Source organism: Prenolepis imparis, unplaced genomic scaffold (assembly GCF_030444845.1).
Source record: "Prenolepis imparis isolate NDT839.2.m4 unplaced genomic scaffold, iyPreImpa1.0 SCAF_8, whole genome shotgun sequence".
Taxonomy (NCBI): Eukaryota; Metazoa; Arthropoda; class Insecta; order Hymenoptera; family Formicidae; genus Prenolepis; species Prenolepis imparis.
In genome coordinates, this window is record NW_028141166.1 from 5274093 (window position 1) to 5293387 (window position 19295).

At 33.5% G+C, this 19295-nt stretch overlaps 1 protein-coding gene across 12 annotated transcripts in view; it reads right to left on the reverse strand.

Moving 5' to 3' along the window:
- Ca-beta (Calcium channel protein beta subunit) overlaps window positions 1–19295 on the reverse strand; it is an 89406-nt gene that overhangs the window by 36565 nt on the left and 33546 nt on the right. For 9 of the 12 annotated variants that reach the window (XR_014425878.1, XR_014425877.1, XR_014425876.1 and 6 more), the window contains exon 3: window positions 10039–10128. The exons of the other annotated variants lie outside the window; for them this stretch is intronic. Coding sequence is in view for 5 of the 9 variants with exons in the window: in XM_083044217.1 (XP_082900343.1) it covers window positions 10039–10128 (90 nt within the window). In the remaining 4 variants the exon portion in view is untranslated. The remainder of the gene's footprint in view (window positions 1–10038; window positions 10129–19295) is intronic. 12 annotated transcript variants of the gene reach the window in all.

Here is a 19295-nt window from a genome sequence, read left to right on the forward strand (position 1 = left end):
AAACAGTATTTATTATATTTATCATATTATAAATAATCTTCCCCAATTATGCAATTACAATTTAGAAATCCTGATTGTACTTAAATCTCGTTAACATTTTTAATATCTTCAATATTTCTTCTCATAATTTTCAAATAAAATTATTTTTCGACATTTTTGTCATTAGCGAAAATTACCTTTTCGAGCTTGAGATCGAGAACAGAGTCAAGGCCGAAAAATCGTGTACCGAAAACTCGAATCCTTCGGAGGATCTCGAAGGCGCAGTCAACCTGGACATGCACCGAGGAGGCCGAATAGCTCTGCCTCCGGTATATCAGGCGAAATAAAAAGGAGGACCTATTTATCTTAACGCCCGCGATCGTAAAGAAAGGCCTTTCGAGAATACTCACGAGGGATATCTGATTCATCAGCTTCATTCATCAACGTCGGCCGCTTCTGTTTCTTTCATTTCTTTGAAACCGTACACGGCTTCTCTAGTGCATGAGCAACGCGCGGAAGCATCGATGTTGTTAGACGAGACGGGCGGATAGGAGCACTTGGAGTCGGCGATGATGAGGCCGCCTCGGGATGAGGTTCATTTTCAATCGATTTTGTTCAGCAGGGTCTAAGCGCAGCAGCTCAGCCAAGAATCTCTCTCGATTGAGACCGACGATCGATCAACAATATAAAGCCGAAAATTCACAGAAGATTAATTCCTCGTGTTCTTTCATGCATATATATTAAACAGTTTATAGCGGTCATGTGCAAAGTATATATAAAGTATGTAGGAAAAAGTGATGTCATAGTCATAAAATCCCTCACGAGGCAGAAGAGAAGGCGAGTTTAATTATTGTACGCGTGTAAAATCATCAAATTTTTTATATTGTTACCTTATTCTTTACAAAATAAATCAATCTATTTGAGCTATTAGACGTTGCTGCAATCAAATAAGAGGGAAAGCGTCGATTCTCTTGAAGAAAGGAAGTTGCAGCCTTTCAACAGTAACAACTATTCGAAACTACTTTTATTCGTACATTGTTCTATTCTTCTCTCCAAATTACAAAGCGCTGATGCGAGACTGTTGCATTTAATAATGCTTGCATTTGCACTATACAAACGCATCTCGGAATGCCGGGCGATAATGATCAACGTCGAAGAGTGGGATGAGTATACTAGAGAGACGGCTCTACCGGAGCCGGGATGCTACAGGGACGAGAGATAGACAGAGGGACAGAGAGGGAAACACAGGGGGAAAGAGAGAAAGAGAAAGAGAGCAAAGGCAGTAATTCGAAGCCTGGAAGGTGAGTGAGCAAGGCATGCTAGTAGTACCAAATGAGATTGGACCCTCTCTGACCATGCAAGACGACTTTCGGGTCCTGCGCTCTCTCTCTCTCTCTCTCTCTCTCTCTCAAACCCGCCTAAGTCCTTTACGCTCGGTAAGGCCCGCTCCACCGCATTCCCCCCTTCTCTTCTACAGTCGACCTCGACGGTGCCTAAGTTCCATTACCGGCGACGATTCGGAGACCCTTCCCGGGCCAGTTTGAGAAATTCGGCGATTCACCTTTATTTTTCCCCCTTGGAAATAAAATAAATTTTTATGCCCGCGCCGCGCCGCGAATAATCGTCATCGTTACGACAGGTATGATCGTAAAGATTTGGCCGGCGATTCGCGTTCCTTTACACGACCGTAAATGCGCTGCGATGCGACAAACACGCGACTCCGACATACTCAAGATGACTCTCGCTATCGCAAAATTGATTTAATTGGATTAAACGAGCAAAGGCGAGAAGATACATCAGATCGATGATTAATTGTTCGATTTATTATTACTTGAAGATTCTTTTGCTTTGTAAGAGAGAGAGGAAATAGCTTTCGAAAATTTACTTAATTTTAGAAATATAATAATCACTGATTTTTCTAGGTGTGTCTAGTTAATTGGTTTAGCTTTTGTAAAATGTGTGATACATATAGACGCGATCTTTTTCACTTTATGGGTTGCCGAACTTGCATCGCCGCCAGTACTGAATTCTTTTTCCTTTCTACCTGCGAAAGGATCCTCCTCCTAAATGTGCCAAGTGTCTTTGTTCGGCTAGAATGTAAAAATTATAATTGACCACATCTTTTTCCCCATCGGCGTCTAAAAATATTCTGATGTTGATGTACCAAACTTGGTTCTTATAAAATTCCGCAAAGTTAATTATTTATATGACATTATAATTTCTTAATAAAAAAAATATTTTTTCCCCTCAATTCATCATATCGCTCATATATTTTCAATAAAAAAAAAATATTATTTGATAATATGTTAATAAATTTTTTCTCCTCGCTGTATTTATTACTCCGTAATCATTCATAAAAGTAGTTTTTTTTTCGTGTTTTGATTTGAATCGCAAGATTCGCGCCGCGATGCCCGCTCCGTCAGGACGTATCTAATTGCCCGCAATTCCCGTCTTCCGGGTACGACGTACGTGAGCCCGCATTAATTGCCCCTGGGCGACGCGCATCTGCGTTCGTTGTTGCGACGTGCGTGATACACCAAACACCCGAGTTGTCACAGCTGCAGGTACCGAGAAGAGCGGCGCAACGGTTTCAATTGTCGGCAATATGGCCGTCGGCTTAGCTTCCCGGCTAGGCTTCATAGTTGTTATCCTTGAGAGAGCGCGCCATGCATCTCTCCTTCGTTTTGTTTTAGCGTACGCTGGACAGAAAGAGCGGCAAGAGAGAGAGATAGAGAGGGGCGAAAAGGAGAGGCCGAGGAACCACGCCACAATGAGGGTTCCGAATGTTGCAAAACCGCCTGTGACGATACGGCCCCGGCTCCTACAAGAAATGATAATTGCCCGGTATTCCCGGGCCCACGTACCGCGCAGTTTCGTCTCGGTCTATCTATTCCTCCTTTCGTCGTATCGAAGCTCCCTTAGCGCCCGTACGATCGCGGGAGCTACCCCTTTCCGCGAGAGCTGGCCGCCAGCTCTATTAGAGCGAGGGGAGGATACTCCTTCCGAGAGTATCCTTGAGGACTCTGTCTATGCCGTTCAACGAGCCGTCGATTATTGCTTCTGTTTCTCTCGTTGTTTCGACCCGGTTTAGCATTCAAATGAGAATCGCGTGAGAATGGTAAGTATTAGAGGGAATAGTCGAGGTAGGAGAAAGGGTGAGATTTATCGGGAAACCGTGAAAATAATGAATGGTTATTTGGGACATAACTCGAAGAATTTAATTCTTGTTTCCGATTTTTTTTCTCACAACGCTAAGCAAAGTATTATAATGAGAAAATATCAAGATATATTTGAAAGAATCCGTTCGAAAAACATTAAAAGCTCGGATCATCGCTACAGTCATTAGCTGCAGCGATTCCACGGCTTAGTTCGTTCTGAATTGAGCAGCCAGTTTTTGTGCAGTCGAGACCTAATTGCGGAACGGCGGTACAGTTTTTGACACATACTGGTGCTCCCATGAAAAATCACACTCAGTTATACAATACTACTCTCTGTAGAGCCCAGTCATCGTGAATCAACGGCCAGAAGCATATGGTTTCTGGCCGACTTCGCTATGGAGTCATTGAGGAAACGGTTGTAATATAAGGGACCACCCAATAAGAGCTTCGCGCGCCGATCGAAAAATCGACGAAAACTCGAAGCCGAAAGCCCCTCATTATGCATTTCATTATTTCGCAGGTGCAATCTTACTCTCGCGTATAATCAATTCTGTCGTATTTTTTTCTCTTCTCGCATTCAGACACGCGCTGTTTGCACATCATACTCTAAAATCACTCTGACGTGTGAACTTTAAATACGTAATGTTTGAAATTAATGGACAAAAATACATCTTAAATCCTTTACACCACCATGCTAAGTGAATAATTGTGTCTTGTCTCTTTTTCGCATTAAAAATTTAATGAATCATCCTTCGATTGTTCTTTTACTATTTTTTAAAAACTCTTCAGACTGTTTTAAGATCTCTGTTAAGTCAAATTCGCACAGTTGTAAAAGTGAAATATAATAATTCATAAAAAGATTGTTATTTCACATAAATATCTTTCCATATAAAGGAATATATTTTTGGACAAGCACGTTTATACTTGCGCGATAGTTTCTTAGGTCTTCTTACACTGGTTTTTGGGCTTGGAATCTTTTACCTGATCTTTTACCTGGCCTAAGAGGGAAGGTCTTATAACCGAGCTGTAAAGCACTAAAGTAAAACAACCGAATAGTTCTGGGCCCTATGGTCCCCACACGGTAAGTGGACATTAGCGCCCGTGAATCGTCTTTAAGTAGTATAGAGAGAAGCCCTCTGACGAACAAAGGAAATATACTGTCGGTTATTGAAATTGCAACAATATATATGTATATATATATATATATATATATTTAATATTATATATATGTATGTATATATATATATATATATAAGCATTAATGATACAGTATTTAACATATTTGGATATTTAATAAAAAACTAAATAATTAATAATCACTTATTTTTAAATAAACATTTTATGCAATTGACGATTTTTTTATGATAACGATAAATATAATAAAAAGGGGTGAGTTAATAATCAAATTGCGACCCTTAAAACTAGACATTTCGATCACGTGAATTATTAACACAATTTGTACATGTCGACGCCTATGTGCCCACGTACATATGTGTATGTAGAAGTCGCGTTTTATGCTTCGTGGATATTTTCGGGCCTTCTTAGCTCGTTGCCCCATTCGGTCCATAGTGGGGAGATCACCCGTCGACCGACAACGCTATTGGTTACTGAGATTGCGTTACCACGTCTCTCTCGATGGGTGAAGGTATGAGAGGAATTCATCGTTCGTTCATCGAAGAAATGAGAACTTGGAAATCTCGCGAGAGATCATGCTAGACCGCAACTAAAATCAATTGTAATATAATGAAATATCTGGACGGCAATTTTCACCCCCTTCTTTGCACAATTTCCGAAATTATCAATTTTTATTACAAAGTGTGATTTTTTTTCCGATAAATTTTATCTTAAATTTTTATTCGTCTAAAATGAGATTAAATGTAGATTAAAATTTTATTTTTAAAAAATTGTCAAAAAGACGAAGACACATTATATTCCTTACAAATATATGCAATATTCACATCCTTCCCTCGAAAGGATCTTAGGATCCGAGATTTCTATTTCTATAGAATGCTCCGCAAAGAAGCAATTCACTTCCGTTTTCTTCGAGAAGGAACGACAATTTCTTCTAAATAATTTCGAATCCTCGGACTTTCTCACGCTGATCCTACGCAAGAGGGTGGCACGTGATCGAGCGCGAGAGACTTGCGCGTTCACAGATCAAACAAGTGTAAAGAGGCAGCGAGAGAAAAAGAGATGCGTTGCACATTCACCCTGTCGCCCCTCGTCAAACATCGCCGTGTTCGAGAGATGCTTATCTCGAATCAAAGATGCAAAATCTCGGCTCTCGAGAGGCGAGGTGATGGTTTTTCTCAGGTAAGACGCGTTATATTTTAAAAGATTTCGAGATTTGTAACAATGCGCGATCATCAGTCTCTCGAAGTGTCGGGATTTAACTTTACTAGTCTCATCGATCGATTTTCGACGTACAATAGTTGGTTCGTGCATTACCATGGACGGAAAAATTATTCGTTTTGGTCAGGTGTGGTCAAAGAAGGGGGGAGGAGAGAAAAAGAGTGAGAAAGAGAAAGAGTAAAAGAAAAACGATGACTTTCCCAATACCAAAGAGTTTGAAGTCATTTGCATATCGTGAGGGCGGTTACAGTATTAAGTCAGGTCAGGTTGAGGCTGTCCTTGTATGTTTCATTCGGGAAAAAGTAAAGACTATAGGGTGAAACTCTGTATAACTTTACCTGATCCTCCTACAGGTATATACAGAGCTACACGCCTTATTCTCTTATTGGTTTTAACTTTTGTAAATTGACAAAGAATTTTCTTTTGAGGGCGGGTTGTATAGACAGGAACTCAGCCCAATATCGTTTGTATTTCTCCACTGGTTACTATACAGTATACTCTTGGAAACTGTCGTAACTGCATCATCTTTATACAGTATAACGTCAGTCTAGTTGTAGAAGTGAAGAAAGTATAGTTTGTCAATGTAAATTATTTCAGTTTTGATTATTTAACAAAATTTTGCGTACGTGTGTTTAAACAAGTGTTTTGAATAAAGAGATACGAATGAAAGATATAAATAACAGATACGAGAATGAAGGTATTTTTTAAACATATATGCAGTTTGTAGGATATATTTTTTTACTTTCACAAAAATTAACAAATAAAATAGATTTTAATAAAAATTAAGTTGTAGATTTTTGTATTCCCGTGCGAACATATTTCTTTCATGAATATTTGCCTGATCATGTACTCATATACTCACTGTGTACGATATTTAAAAATATGTAACTTTAGTTTAAAATGTAATCTGTCATTATAATTTTAAATTTTGTATTATTTTGTATTGTGTATATATTTGTGTTTTGTATTCGAATTGTGTAATTTATCAAATGTATGATATTTTAGGACTGACATTTTTCTAAAAGATTTTTGACTTGGATTGTTTTTGTACATATTGATAATTAAATAAACAATTTTAATAAATTAAAATTAATGTTTTTCTTTCAATAATCTAGCCTTTAAAAAATTAAATATACAATATTAAAAACATAGTATGCTCCAATATCAGAAATTATCATTTTTTTATATTTCCACTTAAAAAAATGAATTATATTATCGAAAAAGTTTAGTTTATTTCTTAAATTTAGAAGTCTGTGTAAACATGAATTTATTTAATTTAAAAAAATTTATTTTTTAAAAGAAATCTTGTCCAAATATAAGGTTTTAAAAAATGGATTCCACATTATTAAGGTACACTTTTCTTATGCATAAAATTTATGTAACTGAATTATTGACGAAGATCACTTTAAAAAGAGAAAACATATATTTCTCATGAAAATTGCAATTTGAAAACAATTTTTAAATAAAGAAAAGAATTTAAGAATAATTTTAAAAAATGATAAATTTAATAATCACTTGTACAATGTGGACCTAACAATATTAATCTAAAAAAATGGGAAATAAAAGAAATAACAGAAAATGTAATATTATAAAATTATAAAACAATTACAATTTTGTGTGTTACTAAGAACATAATAAAGCGAACTCTTTGTTTTGCTCGCACAGAAACGAAATGAACAATAAATAAAAATTCATTTCACTCGTTCATTAATTCCGCAACATATTCAAATAAAATCCAATATTTCATGCGTCGCTTGTCACATGCCGTAAATCTGGCGGAGAAAGGTAGGCATTCTAAAAAGGAATCATTCGATCGATAATCCGGAAGCAAATAGATTTTGCGCGTATATACAATACATAGATACACCGACCGATCACAAAATATCACGCAGTCGCGTATACGTTTAACCTACGTAAAAACCCCCTCTGAAAAAACAGGTTCCAAGAGAACCTGACCGAAAGTAAGTGACTATTAACGGCGGAATAGCTTTATAAAAATTTATCATCCCCGGGCTTAATAGTCCGCTCTCGAAGAACGGAATATCTCGGTTGACTATGAGATGCCGATAATAAAATAAAATACCAATGAACGGAGTGAAAGAGGTTCTCTCCTTCTTTGCGCCGGAGACCCTCTCGGCGTTCGCGGACCCCGTAAAGAAGCGGGGCACACATGTTCTGATTTTACACGCTAATCCCTCCTACGTAGGAGGACGCGCGTTGGTACCTGTCAAAAAATAGCAATGGGTGTAACAATACTTTAAGAGACGAAGTCGGAATCTGGCAGAAGTTAACCGCGACGCAGCAGGGCTGCGAGTGGCTAGTTTGCCAGTTTCAACGAGCAATGGCGTAAAACTGTTTCTTCAAATTACATTCGTATGTTGTATTAAGTATGTTATATTAAATTCGAATGTGTTATATTAAGTTAATATAAAAAAGTGTATATATAAAAAATATATAAAAAAATATTTATATAAAAATATAAGTATATTGTATTCTTGAAATAAATATTTAGATAAATAAATATTTAATTGAAATAAATATTTAAGTGTCACGTGTTGCTAAATGCTTGTTAATGTCGTAAATAAATATTATACTTTAACTAATAATACAATTTGTAATTTTATAAAATCAATCCAGCTTGTAAATTTTTATTTCACTTGTAATTGATAATGCTGTTATCAATATGAGACTTCTTTTAGATATTATTGTGTTTGCAGATTTCTTGATTAATACTTAAGTTTGCAGCAACAAATAAATCTGTAATTCTCTCAAATTATAATTATTTTTAAAATACTTATATTATATGTTTATAAATATATGTCATTATTTTTATATAGTTTTCTTATGTCTCACTTTCGATTTTATATAAATTATAAATATATTGCGAAGTAATTCTATATTTTTAACATTGTCCGAGAAGATACTCGATAATTTGGTCAATCTACGCCAATGGAAAATATTCTGCCGTAAGGATCTTGATGAGGACAAAGAGATCCTTTCCCTTTCTCATTCTTCTCTCTTACTTCAGGAACCTCCCCTTCTGCCATGCTATGGCAGGCCGTCATTGCACTAATGCAAGTCGCAGCCGTCCCACCACCGAACAACGGCGAACTGCAGCTGTCGAGGATACTTCGACCTTCACGTAGCTAATGCTTCTCCAAATACAGCTCAAAGTACTTCGAGATACCAGCAAAATTAACTTTAACGTGAATTTAAAATCTCAAATCTATCTTATATTCTTTTTCCAAATATTTGATATAAATTACTCCTCTAATACAAATTTGTATTAGGACATCAAATTTTATATATAATACTGTAAATTTTCTGTAAAAATTTATTAGTATAAAATTGTAATTTATAATTTTTCTTCTTTCTCAGAGTTTAATTTATAATTTTCATCTCATTTATTTCTTTAAATGAAAGAAAATTTATTAAAAATTATTATGTATATATATCGTTTTATATGACAAAAATTATATTATCGCTCCACATGACACAAGAAAATGGTTAATGGATAATATTCGATGTAAAGAAATTGAAGATATCAAAACTGCTTCTATATTATAATGGAAAAAGAATTATAAAGACATTATAAATTCAATCTATTTAACAATGTATTGTCTAAATGTCACAAAGTCTGGATTGGCTGTCTCTTTCCAATATGTTATAGGCAAATTCATAGTCTGACTGAAAAATGTATAAATAGGTTTATCCTTTGTATAGCTAAACTTTTTTTCTTCTCTTTCTCTCCAATTTTTAAATATATATATATATATATAAAATCTTATTTTTAGTATATTAATGTAGCACAAAGAACAAACCTAACATACTTGTTGCATACTTGCATCCTTGTTTTTATCATAATTTATCCTCCTTTTACCTTATCTTACTTTATTTTATCTGACCTAAGTTTACGTTAAAAATATTTTTTCCTTTATTTAAAACTATGCTTTTGTATACCTTAGTCCCTGTGTCACAATTCTACTATGTCAGTCTAACACGAACTTTCAAAGTGTGAACTACGAACTATTGTATATGGAATTCGTTTAGTGCTTCGGTCTGAGTTTAAAGTTTGTAGCAATTTTTTAATTTCCGATTTAAAGTACTGTCTAATCAATGTGTATTTTTAATGTTTTGTGTCATTTCTGTATTTTTTATTTAACATTGCCAATTTTGAAATGCATTCTGTTAACAAAAAGTGTAGTTATCAAGTTACTAAAAGCAAATTAAAAAAACAAATCAATTATTAATTATATATATCAAGCAACAGTTTTTTCTTTAATTACTGTGATGTGAAGATTAACGTATGCAAAGTGAAAAAAAAATTAGAATAATCCATGATTTGACAAAACTTGTGCTATAGTGTGATTTAATATTTTTAATTACAAACATATGTGACAATCTACAATAGTGAAGATATAAAGATAAATTCAGCAATTGACTGATATAGTGCTGTGCAATTGCACGTGATAGATATGTGAATTTTTATCATTCTGAAGCTTTTTAATATTGCTTGTGTCAAGAGCAGCATCACGATTGATCTACTTACAACAATCGCCGATCTTGTAGGTACGCACAGATTCACTAATTGTAGATCATTGCGACCCTCATCCAGCGTGACTCTTCCATTCAATCTTCCCTGAAAGCCCATTAAATTTTTAATTCGAGAGAAAATAGATAAACTGACGGCTAGCCATCGCACTGAGAATTTTTATTGATAATGGCTTTTATTACGCGTAATAAGTTGTATTAATTTTTTTTATAAGTATATTTAAATTAATTGAATAATTAATTTGTTAATAATGCAATTTAATAATTGCTATTTCTACTCGAGCGCAAATGCGAGTCAATTAATAACATTAGTTCAGCTATGTGTATTTTATCGTAAATGCTCCTTAATTATTTCATGAATAGATTTTAGCATTTTTATATTTTATTCAAGCTCATTTTTATTTTTTTTTCTATTGCAATCTCTAAATAAATTAAAGGCAGACAAGTTTTATCAAGTACTCGTCTGTTGTTTTCTGCTTAGAGAAATTTTCGTTAAAAAACAGCAGGATAATCACAGATCGAGTAGTCAATTCAAATCTCGATAATTAATTTGACATGATAATTTGTGAGAGGCAAACAGAATAATTGTATACATTCAATAACGAAAGAAGTCATAAATAAAGAAACGTAACGGTGTTATATTCTTATTCTATATAACAGTATCTTGAGATAAACATCTTGTACCATAGCACGAACGTTATCAATCTTAAAAGTATAAATGTAATTAATTCTCATTCACTAACTTTTGATGTTGTCATCGTCACTGTGTTAAAACACAAAATAAATCATAATCTAATACAATTAATAATTGATTGATAATTAATTAATAAATCAGTAACTAATACTAATTAATGATTAATAATTAATTAGTAATTAATTATTTGTTGATTAGGGATATGTAAATTAATTATTAATGTAATTAATAATAATATAATAATATAAATTCAGGAGTCAATTCTAAGCACGACTTAAACAATACATGTTTAGAATTAACAGATTATTTTAATTTCTCTATTATATTGCTTTAATATAGTGTAATAATCATAAGGAGATTCTAATATTGCATGAAGATAAGAGCTTCCTCTCTCCCTCGTACTAGTAATATTCCTTATCAACATTCAAATAATCAAAGATTTAAAGTAATACGCAAATGCACGCATCATCTATCTCGCTACTTATGCGCAATAAAGAATGATTAAAAATCTATGGATCAAAATATTATACATGCGCACATGGAAAATTTCTCTAAAAATTACAATTAAAATTTTTGTGACTTTTTTTCAAGCAATAATTTTTCAAATACGTATAGGAGTTTACAATTCAGTAAACGCGATTATCTATTCATTAGTTACGCCTACGACAGTATTTTTGTGATTACATACTTTAGATAAAATATCATATTAGCATCCGCTTATGTAATTCGTGATTAATTTTTAATTATATTTTAATAGATAATACATTTTATCTTCTGATAATGTAGCTTGTAATTAGCTAGCTGCTCTTTAATAAATTCTTATATTTAAAAGACGCACGAAAATTAAAATTTACTTTGACCAAAAATTTCTATAATTACTATAATAAATTTTAAAACATTTCGTATAAAAAATGTGCAACATCCACAACATTTTTCAATTGTATAGCATATCTATTCTTAATGCTGCTAACGTCTGAACGTTGCGCGTGATGAATAAAGGATAGTGGTCGCCAGAATTCCGGTCACTATTTATTTATTTGGGCCAGCTACAGCGAGATTGTATATATATGTGTGTGTGTGTGTGTGTGTGTATGCCTGCCTGTCGTCTATTTATTTACGATCGTTGCTAGGTCCTCCCTTTCCTATGTAATATTGGATACAAAGATATTTTCTCGAGCCCTTTTATGGAGAGTAATTTGGGAGAGGGTTTTATACCGATATCTCGGTTTCCTTCTCATCTTTCTTCATACTTTGTAATTACGTAACAAACCCGCTTCCTTCTTCTGGCAGGTGCAAGAGATTTCATTGCAAGCACGAGATATCATAAATTTGTTATTGAGTATAAAATATAAATATATTTTAATGTTTAAGAAAAAAAATAGCACAAATATAATATTTATAAAAATTATATTTATTAAAATAAAAAAAAATTAAGAAAATATATCGATGACAATCATAAAATGATCGAGAATTCAAAGTGTTGTTTAAAATGCAAAATAATTTTGTTTACAATACAATTATAATATTACTGACTTTTGTATTTATGAAATGCATGTGATCGTGATCCTTATATGTATTTGCGAATAGAATGCAATGTCTGATATTTTTTCGCAAATTAATATAACGTCAAAGTTTTGTGAATTCATGTATATTAATATTAATTATTGAGGTAAAGCGTCGTATGACTTCATTAACATAGACACTTTTACAATTACGCGACTTATTGTTCTTAAGCGGAAAAGAAAACAATGACGTCTTGCGCCATCTTAAAAATAAAAGATTAAGAAAATAAAAGACTCCGGAGATTTACGTCTGCAACGTAAATAGCATATTCCTTGTCATATTTCTATTCATATCTCATAAATGGTCAGTTGTCCATTATATTATTTCAAGTAGAAAAGATTTGAAGATTTTTCATATAACTGAAAAACATATTTGGGAATATTTAAAAGCAATATATTACAAACCTTTATAATTATATAACTTATATTACTCTTTTGTATCAGCTTACTTTCTGTTTCTTACTCCCTGCTGATTTCCACTTGCGCTTTTTCTTTTTTTTCTACTCTATAGCTGTAGAACTCAACTCTCAACTGTACCTATATTTAACTTCTCAAATGACTTTTTTTCTTATGCTACACAATAGAAGGTTTCTTTTCAAATGCTTAAAAAAATATTTTTTCCCCATTTTTTAAGGAAAATATATATTCAATTTATGAATTTACATGTATGTTTTTTAGTAGCTGCAGATTGTAAGATTAAATAAACAGAATACTCTGTTATACTATAGATAATCAATCTAATTGATAAATTTATTCCTTTGTTCTTTGCGTCATGTTATCAAAAAGGCTTGTGAGATAGATGATACATATCGATGTTATTCATAAAGCGAGAATGCAACATCTTGCTATAGCTCACATTTGATCCTTAAAAAAAATGTTTTAGGTGTGCGGAGATTTTATTAGTTACATATAGAAAATTATATAGAGAATAAGTCTGTAGAAATGTTACATTTTTTTACTTAATATGAAAAAAAATCCATAAAATGTAAGGAATTTTGCAAGTGTTTCTGCAGCTGCTTTCAAAACTAAGAAGCTTAGGCGATTAAATAAAGTATGAAAAGCAAAATCCCTATTTTAATCTCGATTATCCTTTTTTCAATTATTCTTTTTGCTATTTATGGACAAATCCGTTTTAAAAATAATTATTTTGAAAAGTGACATACACTTTTGCGTATTAAATATTTTTGAAATATCTGTTTGACCTTCTTGATATTTATAAAAAATGTCCAATCAGTTACTCTGCGGAAAGAAAATTTTTCTTTCGTAGTTATTTATTTTCATAACTGATACAATAGTATTAATAATCCTTCGTTAAGTTAGAATTTTGTATTAAAAAAATCGACTGAAATTTTTAGCTACGTTAAAAGAATTAAGCGGCAGGAATTCAATCATAATTAAATTGTAACACTTGTTTTGAAACCTTCCTATTGTCAAAAACAAGTTATAGAAAAATTTAAATAACAGATATTTCTACGATAAGTAGATAAGAATTCAAAAAATATAATTCTTTTCTTCATGGTATATTGTAGTATAAAATTAATTTTCTAAACTTTTTATGAAAGAAATTGAAAAAGAAAACTTTGCAGAATTAAAAGATTAACACAACTAACATTCTTCAGTTAATATTCCAGGCAAAGTTTACTTTAGTAAAATTTTTAATTGGCTAAAGAATCCGCCCTTAAAAGAAGATTCGGATATCTTGGGATATCCTGTTATATATGTAAAGATATATTTTTCTATGTTAAATATAATACATCATAATCGCGACACAGTCACGCAATATAGATTTCGCCACCGCAAACTCTTCAAATTATAGTAGGGCGTGATGGAACAGACATTCCACGGAGAGATCACTGTTTGTTCTGGATGTTCGCGACCTAATGCCACGTAGAAACATCCAATTAGTTAAGCATCGAAATCACCAGCTGTGAGCCAAAACAGCTCGTGCCGCGTCGCGCTATGTCACCACCAGCGACTCTGGGTTCGTGAAACTTCTCGCCGTTTGCTTGCATCCCCGTAATTCGGCACCTCATTACGTTGATTGCACTTGCAATCCGAGTCGTCGGGGATTCCCCGAGCGGTCGAGATGGCTCGCACATATACGATTCGGGGGATGCGATCGCCAACAGGTACAAAGGGCATGTTCCGATGTACACTGCCAGTACTGAAAAGCTATAGTTTACGTTACGTATATTATATATTTTCAGTACTAGCAGTAATATCGGAACATGGGGAAAGTAATAGACGGTGGAAAGGGAACAAGTGTACGTGCAAGCCGGCAAAAGTAGGGCACAGAAGAAGAGGCAGGGGGCTATCGCGTCAAAGTTGCCGCGAAGCAATAATAAAGCTAAATTCTCACCCTCCCTTTCCTTTAATCTCGCTCTCCAGAGAAGTTGAAACATGTGGTGACCGGCGCGAGGTACCCTTTTGTAGTTTTCGGGCTCTGTTTCCTAAGGGCGTGCTTTGCCTTTCGACTTATTTCATCTTTACCGATGCCGCAATGTCATTTATTTTGTCTTGCGTTTGAACAGAACTTTAAGATAAATTGTTATTTTTAAAAGAAATTTGGGACTTGGGTAAAACAATTAAAAGCGACATATTGTAATTTAAAGAAAACAAAATTTTTGTAAATATTAAAATTGTTTTTATTCAAACAAGTTTATACAGGGTGTTTCTAAAACTATGTCAGAGATTTTAAGGGCGTATTCTAAAGTCAAAATAAGAAAAAAAGTTCCTATTAACGTGGATTCAAAAATGCTTTCCCTCCGAGTTATAGCCCCCTAATGTGGGGGGAAAAAAGTTGAAATTTTGCACAGCGTAATAATTAATAGTGACTTTCATTTTTATGTGCTTTTGACAATTTGGTCCGATTTTGAGGGGGAGATATGTTATATATTATATAATATTTTTTCTTATTTTGACCCCTAAAATATACCCTTAAAATTTCTGATGACATAGTTTTAGAAACACCCTGTATAATTGTTTAAAGAGAGAGGAGAGTTTTTTTTAGCAAAAATTTGTTAATATTATGCTAATCAGTGGCCTCCCCTCCACATGCACAGCTGTCTCCTCTTGATTTTTATCTCTAGCGTAATGATGTGTGCGTGACGTAACGTGCGCGTGCTCTTATGTATTTCTTTTTTTTTTTCGGTGTCTCCACCAGATGCGCACGTGTGTATGCACGTTTTCCTTGCATTTCACGTCGCGCAAGTAAGCGCGATGGATCTATAGGGTGATCAGCAAAAAAAAAAAAAAAAAGAAAAGAAAGAAAGAGAGAAGTCACGCAAGGAGCGTGAATGCATCTACGTGACGCACAACCCCTGTCAGTAGATTATCATGATCGGATCGTACGCTCTTTCGAGGAAAACGAGATCATGCAAGCCGCAAAATAAAGTTTCGGCCATGACAGTGGCTGAGGGAGAATAAAAGCGAAACGTGACTGTGAAAGGGAGGTAGTGTATCAAAACGAAGTAATAGTGTATGAGATGACATTTGTATGAAATTTTTGCGAGATTCTTTAAAACATTCTTTTTTATTATTTTTATATAAAATATGGAACATTTAAAATTTGGAATTATAAGATATTATATGTCATATAAAAATATACTACTTATTAAAATGATAAAGATCACCTGAGAGAGTAATTTTATTTAAGCATTGAAAATTAGTGCAGTGCATTTTCAAATTAAAAAAAATTTCTTTTAAATATGTATTTTACTTTTAATCTTAAAATTATTCTTAAAATTCAACTAATTATACGCTTTATTATCGCAGAAAAATTAAACATGATATTATCTACCATCCATTTAATTACAATAATTAAATAAAATATTAAACAAAAATAACTTGTTCGTTGCGTAAAAGTAATGTTTTTTTTTTACTCTCTAATAATTCGCTGAGTGGATTAATTATAAAGTATAAACACGCGCGCGATGTTTTACTGTGATCAACCTAAAGTGAAACAAGTTTCGCACTTATGTGTGGTAAATATCAACGTATTGCCGGAGATACATAACGCAAAATCAAGCTGAAAGCGCCGATATATCATGAGTAACGAAAGTCCTTTACGCTCGAACATATGTACTTAATTTAATTGACCCATAATTACACCTACCGATAAGACTCGTCCCCCTAGATGCCTCCGGGGTTTCTTTATACATTCGTGCAACTTGATTAAACAAAGCTGCACAGTATATTTCAATCGACATTATCGAAATGAAGTAATAGTGTATGAGATGACATTTGTATGAAATTTTTGCGAGATTCTTTAAAACATCTTTTTTATTATTTTTATATAAAATATGGAACATTTAAAATTTGGATTTATAAAATATTATATGTCATATAAAAATATACTACTTATTAAAATGATAAAGATCACCTGAGAGAGTAATTTTATTTAAGCATTGAATACTTACGTATTCGGTGACGAATCACGATCTTTGGACATTAATTTCATAAAAAATTTTAATTCAAGAGAATTTTAAAAAACCTGAAAAATACATTTACCTTCTTTCCTTTTACTCTTCATACTTTCTGAATTTCAGCAGCATCTCTGAATAATTTTATCCTATATTATTACAAAAATTACTAAAAGCATGAAGACGCAAAATTAAGATGCGCGCAATAATTTTATTGCTCGATGTAATCTCTCGATGTATATCCTTGGCAATTTAGCCTGCATTTATCATCACAAGGTGATTGGGAAAAATCCGCGAACAACGACGACGCGAGACGCGGGGGAAAAAAAAATCGGAAACGATTAAACGGGCAGCGCGACGAGGCATTTAGTCCCATTAGCGACGCAATGAAATCGCAACTCGCACGTTGAAAACCGCGTCACAATCAGCTGCGATCGGCTGCAACGGTCCAATGCGCTCGCGCCTGCGCCGATCTTAATTACAATCGCAAATGAGACGGGGAGCGGATAATTGCCGAGCATGTCGCAAGTCGCTCTACAATGTCGTTCAGCGGGTGTCCCCTTCTTAACATGATCTCGTATTAAGAATATTATATGTGTGTGCGGAGTTGGAAAGTGCATTCCGAAACTTGGGCCGCTTGTTGGACCGATAACGATTTAATTGTGTACGGTATAATTAATTAGCACGCCGGTTTTCCTATGTCTCGGCATTAGAAATGTATTAGAAGCACAAATTTAAATTTTATCAGGCTGTATAATTGTATTAGAATATATATATATTTATATATACAATTTCCCTTCATCTAATTATCAGCTGTACAGCTTTATTTTTATACTATATAATTAAACATTATTTATATATATGTATATATTATTAGCAAAGCCATTTCTCTCTTCGTTTAACATAACACCTTTTTTAATTGATTATATGCAGTATAATATTTTTGTGTAACAGAATATGTGTGTGCATGTGTGTATGTGCTGAGAATATCTTATTGATCTTCTATGAAAAGCAAGATCCATTAACATTTACTATATAATAATTCCGATAAATTTGTATTTTAAGAAAACATTTGCATGCTTTATATCATATAATGTGCTACAAAGAGGATCTCCTTTTTCTGAATGTCAACGCCCCATGTCGAGAAAAAAATTATAAAGTTGTGTGTATGTCAATGTTGGTCAAATACAATTAATGCTTTCGGGTGTCAAATATTTCAGGCACAAGATCGTAAGCTAATCATAGTCAAACATTCTCACAACGTAATAAGAACTGTTTGACTGTGATTAGTCGATGTATTTACAATCTACAGTGACTACTAAAACTTTTTTAAGCAATAGTCTTAACTCACTGTATTGGCTCTGATTTAAGCCAATTAGATTTCGACTTATTTCGAATTAAGAATGTCTTTTCAGAAAGTTTTGATTTTTAAAGCTGGGAGGACTATTGATTTTATCTTTAGAGACCTATTTATAATCTTTGAAGAAAAGGGAAGAGTTGAAGATGTCGTAAATTTTCTACAACACGAATGAGCCACGAAAATTAGATAAATGAAGAAGGACTAACAGTTAGAACACAAGATAAAAATAAATTACAAAATAATACAAAAGTCAAATAATAAATCATAACAATGGATTACATTACATTACGTTATATTGCACAAAAAAGAAACAGGTGAGACAGTTTCCAAGAGAGTGCTGCATCAGTAGAGAAATACAATAAATGTATACGATATTAGACTCACTTCCCTGAATAGAAAATGTTATTAAAATTTATTTTTACACTCTCCTCTCTTCTTTTTATATAGCGTTATTGAGAAAATAAAAATAATATTAATAACCTATATATCGTACAAATATCATCCAAGGTCGATTCAATACACCGACCGTTAACTTACATCTTTAACGGTCGCAAAATGCGTCATACAGAAATTATGTAGGATCGAGGAGCGTAAACATTTTACGGTCACATTTTATTATCATTTATCTAAGCTAGAAGTACTACACGTAAAGTGCATTCTCGCTGTAGCCCATCGATCAATGCGTTTCCGCGGATACTCTGAGCTCTGCATATGTGTGTGTATATGTGTGACTTCCGCGCTTAACCAGCACTTATATTTAGCCATTTACCACGCTGTAAAGATTTCTCTTAAGCCGCCGTAAATTTTATGTAAACCGTAATTAGACACGCGCGCGGGGATTTCACTCGCGACGTCGCGATCATCTGGATATTTGTATGCATTATTGCGCTCTCGATATTTGTGCGTCCCATTATATCGTCGTTATTATTATCCGCGCGATGTTTTATTTATATTTAGAGATACGGGGCCGGACTGGATAAAGCCTTTCGATATTTTCACGTCGTCGCTTACAATTCCTAATTAATCTCGAATGCTTTGTGTTTTAGAACGCCGACGCTCAAATCGATCGCACCGTAATGGGTTTCTGTTAGCGCTTTTCTTCGCTATACAACCGCACTTGCATTTAATGCCTGTCGATACCTATTTCTATAGAATGACGTATGCATACAGCCTCTACAGAACAATATATGTAAGTATCTTAAAATATGTATTTGCTTT